This window comes from Cucurbita pepo, chromosome LG08 (assembly GCF_002806865.2).
Source record: "Cucurbita pepo subsp. pepo cultivar mu-cu-16 chromosome LG08, ASM280686v2, whole genome shotgun sequence".
Taxonomy (NCBI): Eukaryota; Viridiplantae; Streptophyta; class Magnoliopsida; order Cucurbitales; family Cucurbitaceae; genus Cucurbita; species Cucurbita pepo.
The window spans coordinates 798,921-814,621 of record NC_036645.1 but is presented as its reverse complement, the minus strand read 5'-3'; the positions used below and the strand labels follow the sequence as shown (position 1 = coordinate 814,621).

General features: G+C 34.4%; 3 protein-coding genes and 1 long non-coding RNA gene across 4 annotated transcripts in view; 2 read left to right on the top strand and 2 right to left on the bottom strand.

Moving 5' to 3' along the window:
• LOC111801051 (protein SMG9-like) overlaps nucleotides 1-1,423 on the top strand; it is a 5,477-nt gene extending 4,054 nt beyond the window's left edge. Inside the window, exons 7-8 of the mRNA XM_023685018.1 lie at nucleotides 430-703; nucleotides 1,035-1,423. Coding sequence (XP_023540786.1) covers nucleotides 430-703; nucleotides 1,035-1,187 — 427 coding nt within the window. The 3' untranslated portion in view covers nucleotides 1,188-1,423. The remainder of the gene's footprint in view (nucleotides 1-429; nucleotides 704-1,034) is intronic.
• A 447-nt stretch (nucleotides 1,424-1,870) lies between these two features.
• Nucleotides 1,871-2,294, bottom strand: LOC111801052. Its single transcript, XR_002816072.1, has 2 exons — nucleotides 2,198-2,294; nucleotides 1,871-2,060 (listed from the first exon to the last, which is right to left on the bottom strand). It is a non-coding gene; the product is annotated as an uncharacterized LOC111801052 (long non-coding RNA).
• A 24-nt stretch (nucleotides 2,295-2,318) lies between these two features.
• LOC111801050 lies at nucleotides 2,319-4,184 on the bottom strand. The gene is made up of 4 exons (XM_023685017.1): nucleotides 3,963-4,184; nucleotides 3,789-3,855; nucleotides 2,520-2,600; nucleotides 2,319-2,438 (listed from the first exon to the last, which is right to left on the bottom strand). The coding sequence occupies exons 1-4, from the start codon at nucleotides 4,122-4,124 to the stop codon at nucleotides 2,368-2,370; spliced, it is 381 nt and encodes a 126-aa protein (XP_023540785.1). The 5' UTR covers nucleotides 4,125-4,184; the 3' UTR covers nucleotides 2,319-2,367.
• A 4,333-nt stretch (nucleotides 4,185-8,517) lies between these two features.
• Nucleotides 8,518-9,838, top strand: LOC111799630 (auxin-responsive protein SAUR36-like). Its single transcript, XM_023683049.1, has one exon. It carries the CDS (start codon nucleotides 9,110-9,112, stop codon nucleotides 9,614-9,616), a length of 507 nt encoding a protein of 168 aa, XP_023538817.1. The 5' UTR covers nucleotides 8,518-9,109; the 3' UTR covers nucleotides 9,617-9,838.
• The last annotated feature ends 5,863 nt before the right edge of the window (nucleotides 9,839-15,701 follow it).

Sequence of the window (15,701 nt, the reverse complement as noted above, 5' to 3'; positions counted from 1 at the left end):
CCCCCCCCCCCCCCTCCTTCGTGGCTTAGTTTCCTCGTTGACACATCGGCTGGTGTCTAGCTCTGATACCATTTCTAACCGCCCAAGCCCACTGCTAGTAGATATTGTTCTCTTTAGGCTTCCCCTCAAGGTTTTTAAAACGTGTTTGCTAGGGGGAGGTTTTTGCACTTTTATAAAGAATGTTTCGTTCTCCTCCCCAACCGATCTGGGATCTCACATTGATAAACCATAAATTATCAGGAGATATAGTTTTAGAGTAACAGAAGAATTAGCTAAGAAGTTAGAAATAAAATCTGCAAAGAAATGCACACCTTCCGAACCCAAAATTTCCAATCCCTATTAGAACAATTCTTAAACCTTTAACATTTTGCTCAAGGAATATGGTAATAACTGATTGGTACTCTGTTTCTTTTTTTAAATCATGAGCAGAGTGGAGGATCCAGATCTTGTTCCACACAACATCTTGCAACTAAAGAGAGCATTTGCACAATGTTTTAAAACCGCCTCATTTATGGGAGACAAGGTCAAAAGTGACAAGGTCCAAAGTGAGCAACTACTTTCCTCTGTGGTTCCAGATACCAGAAATTTAGATGTCGATGGTGAAGATCGAAGGTTGCTTTTCATCCCAAATCGAAACAAGGATGACTCGACAAGAGGCCAATATGAAAGTTTTAACTTAGCTTTGTGGAAGCTGAGGGATCAGGTACTTGGTTCACTTTTACCTTTTTTTTTTTTTTCATCTACCCTTTATATATATGGTTTAAATCTCTGAGTTTTTATAATTAACTCACTGAGCATCACTTGTGAAGGCATTGTACCTTCGACAAAAAGGTCGGAGGTTCAAATCCTTACCCCTACTTGTTGAACTCAAAAAACTTTTGTACTTCGTTTATTCGAGTTCCTAAACTTTCAAACATTCCAATTTAATCTTTTTACTTTGTCTTAAAAATCTATTTTAATCATTGCTATGTGGACACATGTTCGATGAAAAGTATCTCATAGTTTTCTAACTAATTAATCTCCTTTACCTTCAGGTTCTATCCATGAATGGCACGTCGTTTTCGAGGACTGTTTCAGAACGTGATTGGTTAAAAAACTCAGTGAAGATATGGGAATTGGTGAAGAGCTCTCCCATTGTAATGGAGTATGCTAGAACGCTTCAATCTTCAGGTATGTTCAGGAGATAGTTGGATGATATGGTTCTGTTCTGTTTGTAAAGGAAGAACAAAAGCATGGTTAGTTGCATAGCCTTTAGTATTAGGCTTCATCACTAATTCTCCATTCTACTGAGCTGATCTCTGCTGTTTCACTTCAGCCATCATACATGGTATAGATTTTTCTTTTTTTTTGTTACGACAGATCGATTCGTTTGGTGATATTTTCAACCGTCCCATTTATAAATGTATGGAAGATTATCCGATCATATTATTCATTCTAGAACGTGGGAACGATGTCAATAGAATGAACTTCACCATCAACGGCAAGTACCCATAAATGTAGTTCTTTAGGGTCTGGTTGGTATGCAATCTTGATTCTATATTATGTTTTCATACATCTACTGAGCCAAAGAGATTCGTTGGTTATCTGTTTTTAAACATTGTTTTTGACTTCATCGAAATTAGCCTGCTTGCGCCTTGGTTGGAGGGTATTTGCAACAACGTTGAGACGCTCTCGATAGCGTCTTAGCGCCACAACACAGTCTCTTAGGGGCCCCGAAGGTTGGCTCCACAACGCTCAACACAATGTTACAACCGTAGTGTATGAATGGAAGCAATATGAGTAGCTGCCAAAAAATATTCTTATGATGTGCAAATAGTAGAGGTTTACCATCAAGTTAGCCACCTTGCTATAACCAAGAAAATTTGGTTCAAAGATTAAAACCGTAAGTTGTTTAAAAGTTGGGTAATAATAATAACAATAAATTGGAGCTGTTTGGAGAGTTTTGAGGTTTGCTCATGATTTCAATTGGAGCCGTAATCTTAGCTTCAAGCATTTAGTCATGGGCTTCTCATTCAATGCAATCTACATCTTTATCTTTTTTAGAACATTTTCTTGCAAAGCTACGAACATTTGCAGCGCAATAGCCATTAAAACGAGCCAATATGATTTTACAATAGAAGTAGAGGCATTCAAAACTAAATAAAATAAAAAGTAAAAAAAAAAAAAAAAAGAAAAAAAAGAAGAAACGTTCTGTCACCTATTTTACTCTACCATAGCATCGCCTGATGCTGTAGAACCTGAACTGGAAGAAGATTTTCCTTTGTTCTTCTTGCCTTCACATTCAAAAAAGATGAAAAATTAATAGGGGATTAGTACANAAAAAAAAAAAAAAAAAGAAGAAAAAGAAGAAACGTTCTGTCACCTATTTTACTCTACCATAGCATCGCCTGATGCTGTAGAACCTGAACTGGAAGAAGATTTTCCTTTGTTCTTCTTGCCTTCACATTCAAAAAAGATGAAAAATTAATAGGGGATTAGTACAAAATATGGAGAAGAAACAATAAATAGTCAGCACTTGCCTTTGCTGCTCCTTAATTGCCTAAGCCGGACACTCTTCTTCACATGGAATTTGGTCGATGTTCGATTGGTGTTTTTAAGTTCTATATCAGTGCAGAAACAAAAGAAAATTATCATTTAGAGTGAAATAAAGCAGGCACAAGTGAAAACTAGTTCAATCAATTCATGAGCCATACACCAAATTGGTGTTCTGATTCTTTTTCATTTTTTTCATACGGCAGGTTTTCTCGAAAATGAGAAAAATGGATAAAAGGGGGGGCTGGAGAATGCGAGTATTATTCGAGCACAAAACATAACAGTACCAATTGTCTATTCTGTTGCTTTCTTCCCCAGATGAATGGGATCCAGCCAAAAATGTTAATATTGTGAATCACCCAAATGATTCTCAATTATTTTTCACAAGAAACACAAGCAATTTGTAACAAGTGGGAAATATGCCATAAGTGGGTTCAAAATGTGAAAGGTGCAAAGAAGCTATTGAATCCAAAGATACTATGCACAAAACACGTGCATACACATATAGATACCCCAAGGACTACTGGAAGAACAAGACATTGCACGATAGAATCACATTTTACAAGTTTTAGCTCTAAAGTTAGTATGAGAGGTGAAGAAACGTCCTGTAAAGATGAGAAGCATAGTCCAAAATGGGGAAGGAGATTCCCTATTGTCATAGCTCTCCCATCCAATATGAAGGACCTTCCCATCCAATATTCTCTGGCTTTAATTTATTTGAGCTCTAGTTCGGAATCTTTGGCTAGAAACAAGTATAACAGAACATTTCACAGCATTGAGAAGACTTTTAACACTTTTCTTGATTAACTTGTCTTTTGCACCTCACACGTGTAAATTATACATCCAATTCACCAAGTTTAGTTTGAATGATCCATATGCCAATTGAAAGAATTCTTAGCAATCTTCCATGGCTCAGGCTTCGCTTCAATCCTTTTACTTTATTAACAAAAATCACAGTGCCTATACTTCTATCTTATTATACTTCTATCTTATTACTGTAAACTCTATTTGTTTGTGCCCCTTAACCCTATCACAAACATGATTGTCATTAACAGACCGGCCTACGCTTGCACTAACACAATTTCTAAAGTAGCTTCATGGTGAAAACTAACTTAATGCTCAAAAACGAAAATATTTTCGAAATAGTTCTCCTAGAGCCCTTCAACAAGTTGAAATTAGATGGAAAAACCACAGGAAGTTGACAATTGAAGGAACAGTTCAAATACGAAAATAGCAATAGCATATGAAAGAATTACCTTCAGCAACAGCCATTTCAACATCTTCCATGTTCGTCAGCCCCATCTGTAAAGCTTCCTTCTCTTCCTGCAATTAGCAAGAATCGAACAAAAAGAGAACAATCAATCCGCATCACAGATACTTTCAATTGAAATACATAGCACAAAACAAACGCAGGCACATAGAATCCATACTCTGCGTTTTTTCTTCATCAACTTCCGCTTACGCTTACTGGAAACATAAGTAGGCTGTTGCTTGATCTTTAGCTTCTTCGTCAAGGGATCACCATGGGCGTCCCTCTTCGTCTGAGCTTTATGAGCTCGTCTCTGCTTCTGAACCACATTGAACTTCGCCATTGTCTTCAACTTCCGGATTCGTTTCACCACTGAAACCCTAAATTTGAGGTATTTATCCCAAATTAGGGTTTTTATTTTCTACGAACTGCTTACCTTAAATTTTTAATTTCATTTTTATTAAAATTTTCACTAATTCTTTTATTAATTTTAATTATATTACGTATAACCCAAAAACTCGACCAACCTGAACTACCCAACTCAAACTATACAGGCTGGGTTCGGTTAGACTTTTTTCCGTCTGGGTCTGGTTGAACTTTTTGTTCAGGTTACAAATTGACATTTTTTTTGTCGGGTCAACCTGACTAACCCGAAAATAGTTTTACAATTCATCTCAACCCTCGAAAATACAGTTACAATTCAATTAAGAATATTTGACATTTGTAGCTGTGTTCGTGATGCGTTGTAACTCATAAATGTTTAATATTTTAATTTTATGAAATTTGGTTATTAATGTAATCTGTATTACAAATATTTTTTTAATAATTAAAAAAAAATAACCCGACAACTCAATAATATATATATATATATATATATATTATTTATTATTATTATTATTTTTTAAGTATTAGCTAATTTTTATTTTTATTTTGCCTTTATTATTATTATTATTATTTTGTCTATTTGTACAAATGGTTGGTGTTTATTTACCAATTGTGCCATTATACTTTTGAAGTACGGTGTACGGTCCATCTTTTAACATCACACATTAATTATTTAATTAAAACAATTTTGAAAAAAATGTGGTTACGTGTTATGACTTCTAACTATTATTCCATTTTAATTTTCACATTGACATAAACTTCCAAGTCTAGGGTTCGAGCATGATAGCTACTTAATTTTTTAATTATTACTTTATTTTATATCAAAATCTATAACATTCTATATTAAATCCCTCAACTTGTTAAACGTCTCCCGATACCCCGTTCTTCAACTCGTTTCAGTTTAACCCTTCAAATAAAATAGCGTTTTTGGGTAACAAATAAAACGACAATCATAGTTGAGCTATTTTATGGGCATAATAATTGTGTATATGGTTTGATTATGAGCTCACGACTGCTCGTATAGTGGTGTGACATGCTAAGTAGGAATCAGATTATTGGTTTAAGGAGATCACGGGAAACCCATATATAACATGGTTATGGTCCCCTATATAGTGTACTGATTTAGTCTAAGTTGAGTAGTCGAGGAAGACTGTAAGCCACGTAAATTCACTGTTGCTTATAAATCCAAGTATTTCTAATCTACTAACATCGTAGTCTTGCAAGTGCTTGATCCATTCAAAACTGTGATGTCCCACATTGGTTGGGGAGAAGAACAAACCACCATTTACAAATGGTATCAGAGCTAGACACCGGACGATGTGTCAGCCTTCTCGCTGTTCCCCGAAGGGGGGTAGACACGAGGCGGTGTGCCAGTACGGACGCTGGGCCCCAAAGGGGGGTGGGTGGATTTGGGGGCGGTCCCACATCGATTGGAGGAAGGAAAGAGTGCCAGCGAAGGGGGATGGATTGTGATAACATTTCTTATAAGGGTGTGAAAGAAAAAATCTCCCTAACAGGCACGTTTTAAAATCATGAGGCTAACGACGATACATAATGAGCCAAAACGGATAATATTTGCTAGTGGTGGACTTGGGCTGTTAAATAACCATGAGGCTGACGACGATACATAATGAGCCAAAATGGATAATATCTGCTAACGGTGGACTTGGGCTGTTAAATAACCATGAGGCTGACGACGATACATAATGAGCCAAAACGGATAATATCTGCTAGCAGTGGACTTGAGCTATTAAATAACCATGAGGTTGACGACGGCCAAAACGGATAATATCTGCTAGCAGTGGACTTGGGCTATTAAATAACCATGAGGTTGACGACGATACATAATGAGCCACTATTAAATAACCATGAGGTTGACGACGGCCAAAACGGATAATATCTGCTAGCAGTGGACTTGGGCTATTAAATAACCATGAGGCTGACGACGATACATAATGAGCCACTATTAAATAACCATGAGGTTGACGACGGCCAAAACGGATAATATCTGCTAGCAGTGGACTTGGGCTATTAAATAACCATGAGGCTGACGACGATACATAATGAGCCACTATTAAATAACCATGAGGTTGACGACGGCCAAAACGGATAATATCTGCTAGCAGTGGACTTGGGCTATTAAATAACCATGAGGCTGACGACGATACATAATGAGCCAAAACGGATAATATCTGCTAGCGGTGGACTTGGGCTATTACATTTAATGACTTCCCAGAGATGATTAGCCCGAAAGATATTTTCAGGATACAAATATTCTCTTAAATAAAATAAATATTTAAAAATATGATTCGAAGGAGTGATGACGAGCGGTGGACTTGGGCTGTTAAATAACCATGAGACTGACGACGATACATAATGAGCCAAAACGGATAATATCTGCTAGCGGTGGACTTGGGCTATTACATTTAATGACTTCCCAGAGATGATTAGCCCGAAAGATATTTTCAGGATACAAATATTCTCTTAAATAAAATAAATATTTAAAAATATGATTCGAAGGAGTGATGACGAGCGGTGGACTTGGGCTGTTAAATAACCATGAGACTGACGACGATACATAATGAGCCAAAACGGATAATATCTGCTAGCGGTGGACTTGGGCTATTACATTTAATGACTTCCCAGAGCTAATTAACATAAAATTATTGCAAAATGGAAAGGTCGGCCCGAAAGATATTTTCAGGATACAAATATTCTCTTAAATAAAATAAATATTTAAAAATATGATTCGAAGGAGTGATGACGTGTCCACTTGAGCAATTTCTTTGAAACAACTAACCCGGTTGAAAATTGAAACGGTCGAATTATTGGACTTTTTTTTTTCTTCTGATTCCTTAGTCTATTTTATATTTAAAAAAAAAAAAACCTTATCAGATATTGATTGCATCAAAGTCAACATACTTTATAATATATAATATAAAAGTATGCATAGAATATTAAAAGCGTTACACATATAATATGAAAGTATGCATAAAATAGTAAAAGCGTTATTCATGTTCAAGCAAGTTTCAAAAATATAGTTGTGACTATTACAGACGAACGAGATCAGGTAATGTCCTGGCTCTCTGCTCGTATTTGTGAATTCAAAGGTACAAGAAGAGGGACACTATTTTTCCTCTCGGATTGTAGTAGAAAATGTGTGAGATCCTCAGTTGGAGAGACAAACGAAACAGTTTTTATAAGGGTGTATAAATCTCTCCCTATCAGACCCGTTTTTAAAGGAAGCCCAAAAGAGAAATGATATGATAAGGAATCACTACAAGGGGAGTAAGATTCGGATTACCTTGTTGATCGAATATCTCAAGCCAAGAACACTTTGTTTGAGATTCGAATCACTCCAGAAGCAAAATCGATCATGTCTAGCTTCAATGATTCTTGTTGATCAAATATCTCAAACACTTGTTTGAGATTCGAATCACTCCACAAGCAAGATTGATCATGTCGAGCTTGAATGATTCTACATGCAATCTAAACTACATAGAATTGCAAAGAAACTTAGCCATTGGCTAAAGAAAAGCACAAATGCTTCTTTCTATATTTTCCAAGTCTACCTTACAAATACAACATACATGGCTTTATATAGCCTCAAAAATGAAACTACTAAAGGTATTCCAAGAGTTGTAACATTCCTACTTTATGGCCATAATTAGCCATTATGTAAATGTAACCGAAATTAAATAACAAGTCTTAAAATACAATAACTCTAAATTACTCTAAATTGTAACCCACCCAAAATTTACAACAATCAAACTTCATTCTTCTTCAATGTAGCATGAATTGAAACATCTTTTTGATAATTTTGACAACCTTTTCTTCACATCTTCATTGAAGTATATTGTATGATTGATGTCTCTTGGTTCATATCAAGAAAGCTCAAAGAAGACAGTATCTGCTCGCGGTGGGCTTGAGCTGTTACAAAATGTTATTTGGGCAGTAGTGGATCGAGGTATTGGTTTCAAATATATGGGGTCGGGTAATTTCTCAGTTCTCCGCCCATACGTGTAGATTCAAAGGTATAAGAAATGGGACGTCATTTTGCCCTTTGAACTACAGCCTGAAGTGCTATTTGAGTAGTAGTGGATCAAGGTATGCAATGAGTAGAAGTCATGATAAAGAGTCCTAGTCTCGGAAAGAGCTATTCGTATAAGCGGTATACTTTTAAGTTTCGTATGGGAGGTAACCCTATGCCACGTAATGACGGTAGGCACCTAAAAAATTGACGGGTGTAAAAATAGAGATTATATTCTTAATTTTTTAATTTTAAGTTATTGTATTAAAAGAAATTATATAAAAGGAAATTGTAGGAAATAAAGGCCTAAAAGAATAAAAATAATATAAATGGTATCCACGTTCACGTTTCCAAATCATAAAAACTCCCACAAAATCCCTCCATATCCCCACAACCATTCCTCAAGGACTGTTCCTTCTCTCTCTCGCTAATGGCGTGCTGCTGAAATTCAAATCCCCTCGCCGTCCACCATCCTCCTCTTTTGACCTCACACTAATCGCTTTCTAATCTCCACTTTTCTCGGAGAAATTTCATCCTGATTTCTCAACTCTGTATATATATCAATCTCTACTTGTTTCTTGTTGTTTAATCGATTTTGTACTTGTTCTTCTTTTGATTAGATGCTGTAATAATCTCTATATGTTGCTGATTCTTAATCGACTGATTAGATTGTACCTGTGATTTTGATTTTCCCTCTTTTTCTGAGATTTTCGGATGAATCTTTACTTCTGGAGCAATTTTGACGAATATGTCGAACATTCCGACTTCGCTTTCTGAAATCTGCCTCAGTTTCTTTCGTCTTACCATGTCCACCGCCGATCCTTGGCCATTTTCCTAATCTCCACCACTTTTAATCGATTTTAGGTTGTTTTTCCGTTTTTTTTTCTCTGATTTCCTCCTTTTTTTTCGCCGCGATGAGACGAATCAGAGGATTCAAACTCGGCAAGCACATCCGGCGGATTTCGAACTGGTTTCTCCGGAGACGACGGCGGAGTCGGACTGGATACTCACTGTTGAGATCCGGACGGTCTGTTAAGCCGATTTCCAGCCTGTTAAGCTGGGGAAGGCGATTGGCGAACGGAGCGAAATCTATCTGTTTAAGTAGGAGGAGATTGAGTTACGTACCGTTAGATCGCGATTCGGAGGAGAAATCCGCGGCGGTTCCGAAAGGTCACTTGGCCGTCTACGTCGGCCAGAACGACGGCGATTTTCATCGAGTTCTAGTGCCAGTGATCTACTTCAATCATCCTCTGTTTGGCGAGCTTCTGAGAGAGGCGGAAAAGGAGTACGGATTTCATCATCAAGGCGGAATCACCATTCCTTGTCCGTACTCCGAGTTCGAGAATGTTCAGTCGAAAATTAAGTCCGGTTCCAGTTGCCGGGAACCGCCATGGAAGAAGCTAGGTTGTTATGGACGTTAATTTACTCCGCCGACGACGACGGTGAAGATTCCAAATTCTCGAGGATAGTGACGCTTAGACTTTACCATAATTTATTAGGTAGAATTTTAATTTTTCCTAATTTTTTTTTTCCTTTAATAAATTGTGGTGGAGTTTATTCCTTGGGCTATTTCTGTACAAACAATTACATTTAGGTAAATTTACATTTTAGTCCCTAAAATAATACCTTTTAGCAATTTAGTCCTTACAAGGTAACTATGTACAATTTAGTCCTTTCCACCCTAATTTTTACTTTACACTAAGTTAACAAAAAAATCGAAAAATAATAAAATTTTGAACAGAAAATGACTTATACAAAAATATAGGGACTAAAATGTAATTTTGTTTAGGTTTTAAATGGAAATTAGGTTGTTACTCACGAAATAAAAATATAAAATTAGGGAAATAAAATATGTGTTTTTTCAAAAACAAATATACGGTCATCTGAAATTGAATATTAGAATTTAAATAATATAAATGAAGGCTAAAAATATATTAAATGACAATAAATAAAAAGTATTAAATAAAATATTATATAAATCAATAATAAAATAAAATGGACGTGGTTGCCCTTTCACACCCGTTTTTTCCCGTATTAAATTAAATTAAATTAATTAATAAATAGTGATAGCCAACTAACAAAACTCAATTAATTTAAAATTACATTAACTTCAAATCTTTCTTTTATTTTATTTTAGACTAAATAAACAAATATATTTGAAAATATACATAAAAAAATCCAAATGAAAATATAAGTATTCATGTGGGGCAAATGGGTAATTTTATTTTTCAAAATATCTATAAGTATATTACAAAATTTAAGATTTAAAACAATTCGACGTTGTATTCTATGTGGTGATACACAATTTGGTATGTTATCTGTCTGGTCCTTGTTTAATAGGTTAATTTTTAATAAGTCCTCAAATTTTTTTAACTTATCTAATAGGACCCGTTAGATGACCTACCAAAAATCAAAAGTTTAAGATTCTATTAGATGTAAAATTTATTTATTTTTTTAAAAAGAATTGAATACATCAAAAATTTATTAAACACAAAAATTTATAGACTATTTGCCAAATGCTTATTTTTTCCATTAAAATAAAATTTTCTTATAATAGAAAAATTAATAAAAAGGAAAAAAGAAGATAATTTGGAATTCTTTATGTTTATAACCATAAAAGTCATGATCAAATTTATAGTGGAAAATCTAGAAAATCACTATTAATACATTTTGATTGGTTGAGTACTTAGTGGTGTGGTTGTTATATTCATATTGGTATTGGCCACACATTTCAAATTGGTCCCTATACTCTTCTTGTCCTCATAAAATATGCCCCTAACTTTAATTTATTTACACTTATAACCACATTTAATTTCAACCAATTTCCAATTTTTCCTTATTAATGAAAATTTTAATATATATATATATATATTTTTTTTTACCAAAAATAACAAAAAGAATTATTCTAAAAAATCTCTACAATGAAATCCATAATTTTGTACCATTGGATATCTAGAAGTAATAAGAATATCTCGTTAAATAGGTGTTCGGGTTCTCGTTCAATCTTGCAATTATTAAAGCTACAAACAAATTTTATGATATAAATCGATGGTTCTTAAGGACAACCTAAACAAATTACTGAGTCTTGGCACGAACTAGATATTCGTACACGGAATTAATTGTACATGTAAGGCTTAGATTAGCGGAATAATAAAATATTATAGCTTTGCTTGAAAACTAAGACAAAAATTACCGTAAACGATTAATATCATGTTTAAAAAATATTCATGAAATTTTATAACTAGCAAAAAGTTTATTACTGTTAATGTATGGATGCAATCGGTCTATCTATTTACCATAGATCATCTACAAGTTTGTAATTTGTATTTTATTTTATTATTATTATTATTATTTTTTTTTTTGTAAAAGTTTAACTTTAAAAGTTACAGTCCGTTTTAGGGATTGGCGACTTACCCATTCAATGACTTTGGCACTGGACGTTACAAAAATGGGGTACTATCGAATCGGGTGAATTCAATAATAGACGCTTGTTGGCATTCCAGCCTTCCTTCTCCTTTCAGGGCCACCCGAAAGAGAATCCAATGTTTCTTGGTCGTGAATATCTGAATAGGACGAACCGCCCTGTGGTTTGCTTTGAAACAAAACAATTAGAATTAGACTCGTTGAACGGGAATGTGAGGCATTTTTTTGAAACATTTTCAAAAGTTGAAGAGTATTTTTGAAATAAATATTAATTGTTTGATTTAAATATATTTTTTTAATTTTTTATTGAAACTTTTAAAAGTAAGATATTTTTATTAATTAAAAAAGAAAAATTGGTTGAAGCTTTTCCAATTTGCGATTTATTTATTTATTATTATTATTATTTTTTAATAAGTAAAAGAATCCATTGTTAATGATTGCAAGATTTTGTGATGGAAGTGGAGAAAATGATAAAAAGCCACTAAAAAGTTAGGGTTCTTTATACCTACGAATCAAATCGAGATTTAGTATCGGTTGGTTTCGATATGATCGTGTTATTAACTCTTCGACTCTAAGAGTGAAGACTATCTCTACAGACTAACATAAGTTCTACCGATACGTCTTGTCCTCATTCACCGACATCTTAGGAAAATTCTCAGAATGCCATCCAATATAGAATTGGGTCGAGCAAAATATTCTTCACCATAAAGTTCTTATGACTGAGCCACCGGAAAATAAGGTACAACTTGTTGGTATAAATAACTTCTTAATATTGTTAGTGCACGATCACATGTTTAAATTGTCGTGTTTTGAGTATTGTGATGCTCTCAAGGGTGTCGAGATGGTTTGCTCAAACTACTCGAAATCTACAAAATAACAAAATATGATCGAGGAAGCACGTGTTTAAATCATAAGAAGGCTTAAATATGGTACATTTTGTATGTTATTTGTTGTTGTCGTTTCTGCAGTTATAGTTATACTGGAGCCGTCGCCGTCGCTTGAGCGAGTGAGTTTGGAGGTGAATTTTCTAGCGTAACGAAGAGTTTGCTGCCATCGCCGGTTGCTACACTGGCGGTCCACGGCGGAAGAGAACTTTCGTTTCTGAGTTTGAGTAAAATGGTTCGAGTTGGGAAATTGATGCTCACCATTTACGGAGCTCGAGTCCAACTTTCAAACACTTGGAGACCATTCACAAGGATGCGGGGAGGGGTTTGAGGTCTATAGGGTCCGAAAAACTAGGGTTTTCATCAAAGGGTTGAAGGAAGTTGAGCAAACGTAAAGGATGAATCACAAGCAGGGCAGTCAGGGAATAATGTTCGGGATTGAGATATTTTTGTAAAAATCATCCGACCGGAGCATGTGAACTCAAGTGGGGGATCAATCTCGAACTTTCCATAAAGAGCGTGGCCTTACCGCAAATGGGTTATGGTCAAATTCAACGCAAATTTTATATAAAAACTGAATGGAGTTCAAGCCAGATTGGTGAAGAGAGGGCCCCGAGTAGAAGAAGATTTCACCAACAAACTCACTCACCTGCTCGATCAGTTTTTTTTATTCTCGATATGTTAATTGAAATTTTAGATTAGTTGAATTGATGACGTGAATAATCGCACGTTCGATTTTGTTGTTGGATTTTTTTATTTTTTTTTAATTATTTAAAAAAAATCATATTTTCGTTACATAAAACTCAAATATCAAAGATTCATACGTCACAGTGTATTACTAACATCTCTTATAAAGTTAAATATTCTTAATTTTCGTAACAATTTTTAGGATTGGATTAGACGGCGAACCTTATTAAGATAAAACTCCCGACTAAAACTATTTTCTTTTTAATTTTTAAAAAATTCATCCTAATCTAAACCGAAATTTTTTTAATCCAACCCGACCCTTACCATTTGAATTAGTTAGTTAGCCAGGTTGCTCGAGACATCGAGTTATATGAATATCTCACTTGTGTTATTTACCCAAAAAAAAAAAAAAAAAAAAAAAAANAAAGATGAAAATTCCATTATTCAAAGAAAATCACTACAATCAGCCCACGAGAACGAGAACGAGAGAACAAAGAAGCTAAAAAAGTGAAAATTCTTCCGAGCATACTCATACTAAGGATTGTTCATCCCATCAATCATCAGACCTACAACGAGATATTTTAGAGCAGCCTCGGTTGTACGGATTAAGAGGTGGGGGAACACAATTTTCACTTTTGGTGTAAGGTTGGCCTCCGCTGCTACCATCAAAAGCTATCATATCCTTCTTTAAAGCTCCAATGGAGATATATTTCTTTTGTTCTTCGAGAAACCTTCTACCTATCTCAGATTGCACTAACAGCTCCTCTTCGTTACCATGTTCGGCCATTGAGACATTGCAAGAACTCATCGACATAGCTCGAAAGAGGCAAAGATGTTTGAGGAGGACGAGGAGAAGAAAGCAAGGTTGTATAGAGATCGGCTTGCTCGAGATTCCTTGTCTCGTGCTTTTATGACTTTGATGGGCTCTTTTTATCGTATTTCATTTGATTCTTTCTATTTAATTAGTAAGTATTAAATCTAAATTTAATTATATTTAAAGTAACAAAAGAAATAAAATTAGTATAATAAATAATAAACAATATTTAATTAATTATATTTAAAAAGTTTTTATTTTATTCTTTTCCATTTGATGCCAAAATAAATTTATTAAATAATAATTAAAATGAACTTATCTATATTAGAATCCAACGTCTAAATCAAATTAAATACCTTTATTTTTTTACCATACTTATCTAAAATAGAAATAAATAACTAATTTATTTAATTACTAAAATTATAAAAAAATTAAAATAAATCAAATTATGCCATAAAAATTATAACTTTAATCAAATATTCCTTGAATAAAATTTTTAAAAATTAGATCTAGTCGACTAATTCATATTATGCTCTTTATATTAGCTTATATTTATAGATGTCTACAGGGCGGGGATCGGGAAACCTTCTTCGTCCTCATCTCGCCACCTATTTTATACCTTATCTATGTGAAATTCTTCATTTATTTTTACCGGGATTAATTTGCGGGATCGGATTCCTACAGCTAATTTTTACCAGTCTACTATTCTTTATTTTTTAAAATAGAATGGGATGGATTCCACGTCATCAACGTAACCGGTCAACAGTCAACAACTATACCTAATATTAAGATCACTATGTAGGGTGCGACCCATTAATGTAACGTCGGGTCATAGATTCCACGTCATCAACGTAACTGGTCAACAACTATACCCAATATTAAGATCACTATTGTAGGGTGCGGCCCATCAACTTAAGCGTCTGGCCATATACTATGTGATAGCTCAAGTCCACCGCTGATAGATATTGTCTGCTTTAGTTTGTTACATATTGCTGTCAGCCTCACATTTTAAATGTGTTTACTATGGAGAAGGTCTAGTTCTACTTCGATGAGTGTCTCGTACCGTCCAGTGACTTGCTCTGATAACATTTGTAACAGCCCAAGCCTACCGCTCCCGTTACGTATCGTCATCAATTTTACGATTTAAAAATATGTCTACTAATGAGAGGTTTCCATACCCTTATAAGAAATGTTTCGTTCTCCTCTCCGATTAATGTGGGATCTCATATTATCTACTTGTTTCCATGGTAACGCCATTCGAACTCACTACTCTCGTTATTCAAATAGGAGAGAAATATCACGACGTTCACCAGAACATTTACGAAGCTTTCATCTTCATGTTTTGCAAAATGGGTATATTTATACATTCAAGAGTTCTTTTCTAAAACGTCTTTTTAGAAACTTTATAGATGAAATAGACATCAACACCAAATCTCGAGAATCAAACGCTACATTCAACTGAATTCAAACCTACTTTTAACCAAACCAACAATTAATTGTTGAGGAAATGATTGAAAAAATATTTCTCATTTATTTGACTACGTCTCTCAATTATTGAAGAATTCTTTATGATCGAAGAAAAATATTTTTTTAATGTTTTTTTTTATAGAAGACTTCATCCATAATTTCTTATATGATTAAATAATTATAATTCCTCAATTATTGAGTAATATTATAAAAAAGATTTCGTCATCGAGA

What these genes read in the sequence shown, in the direction of transcription:
- LOC111801050 (XM_023685017.1), bottom strand. Translation starts at nt 4,124, where the DNA reads ATGGCGAAGTTCAATGTGGTTCAGAAGCAGAGACGAGCTCATAAAGCT. An exon ending in TGAAATGGCTGTTGCTGAAG is followed by an intron (nt 2,601 to 3,788) that starts GTAATTCTTTCA and finishes GCACTGATATAG; the next exon opens with AACTTAAAAACACCAATCGA. An exon ending in GCAATTAAGGAGCAGCAAAG is followed by an intron (nt 2,439 to 2,519) that starts GCAAGTGCTGAC and finishes TTGAATGTGAAG; the next exon opens with GCAAGAAGAACAAAGGAAAA.
- LOC111799630 (XM_023683049.1), top strand. Translation starts at nt 9,110, where the DNA reads ATGAGACGAATCAGAGGATTCAAACTCGGCAAGCACATCCGGCGGATT.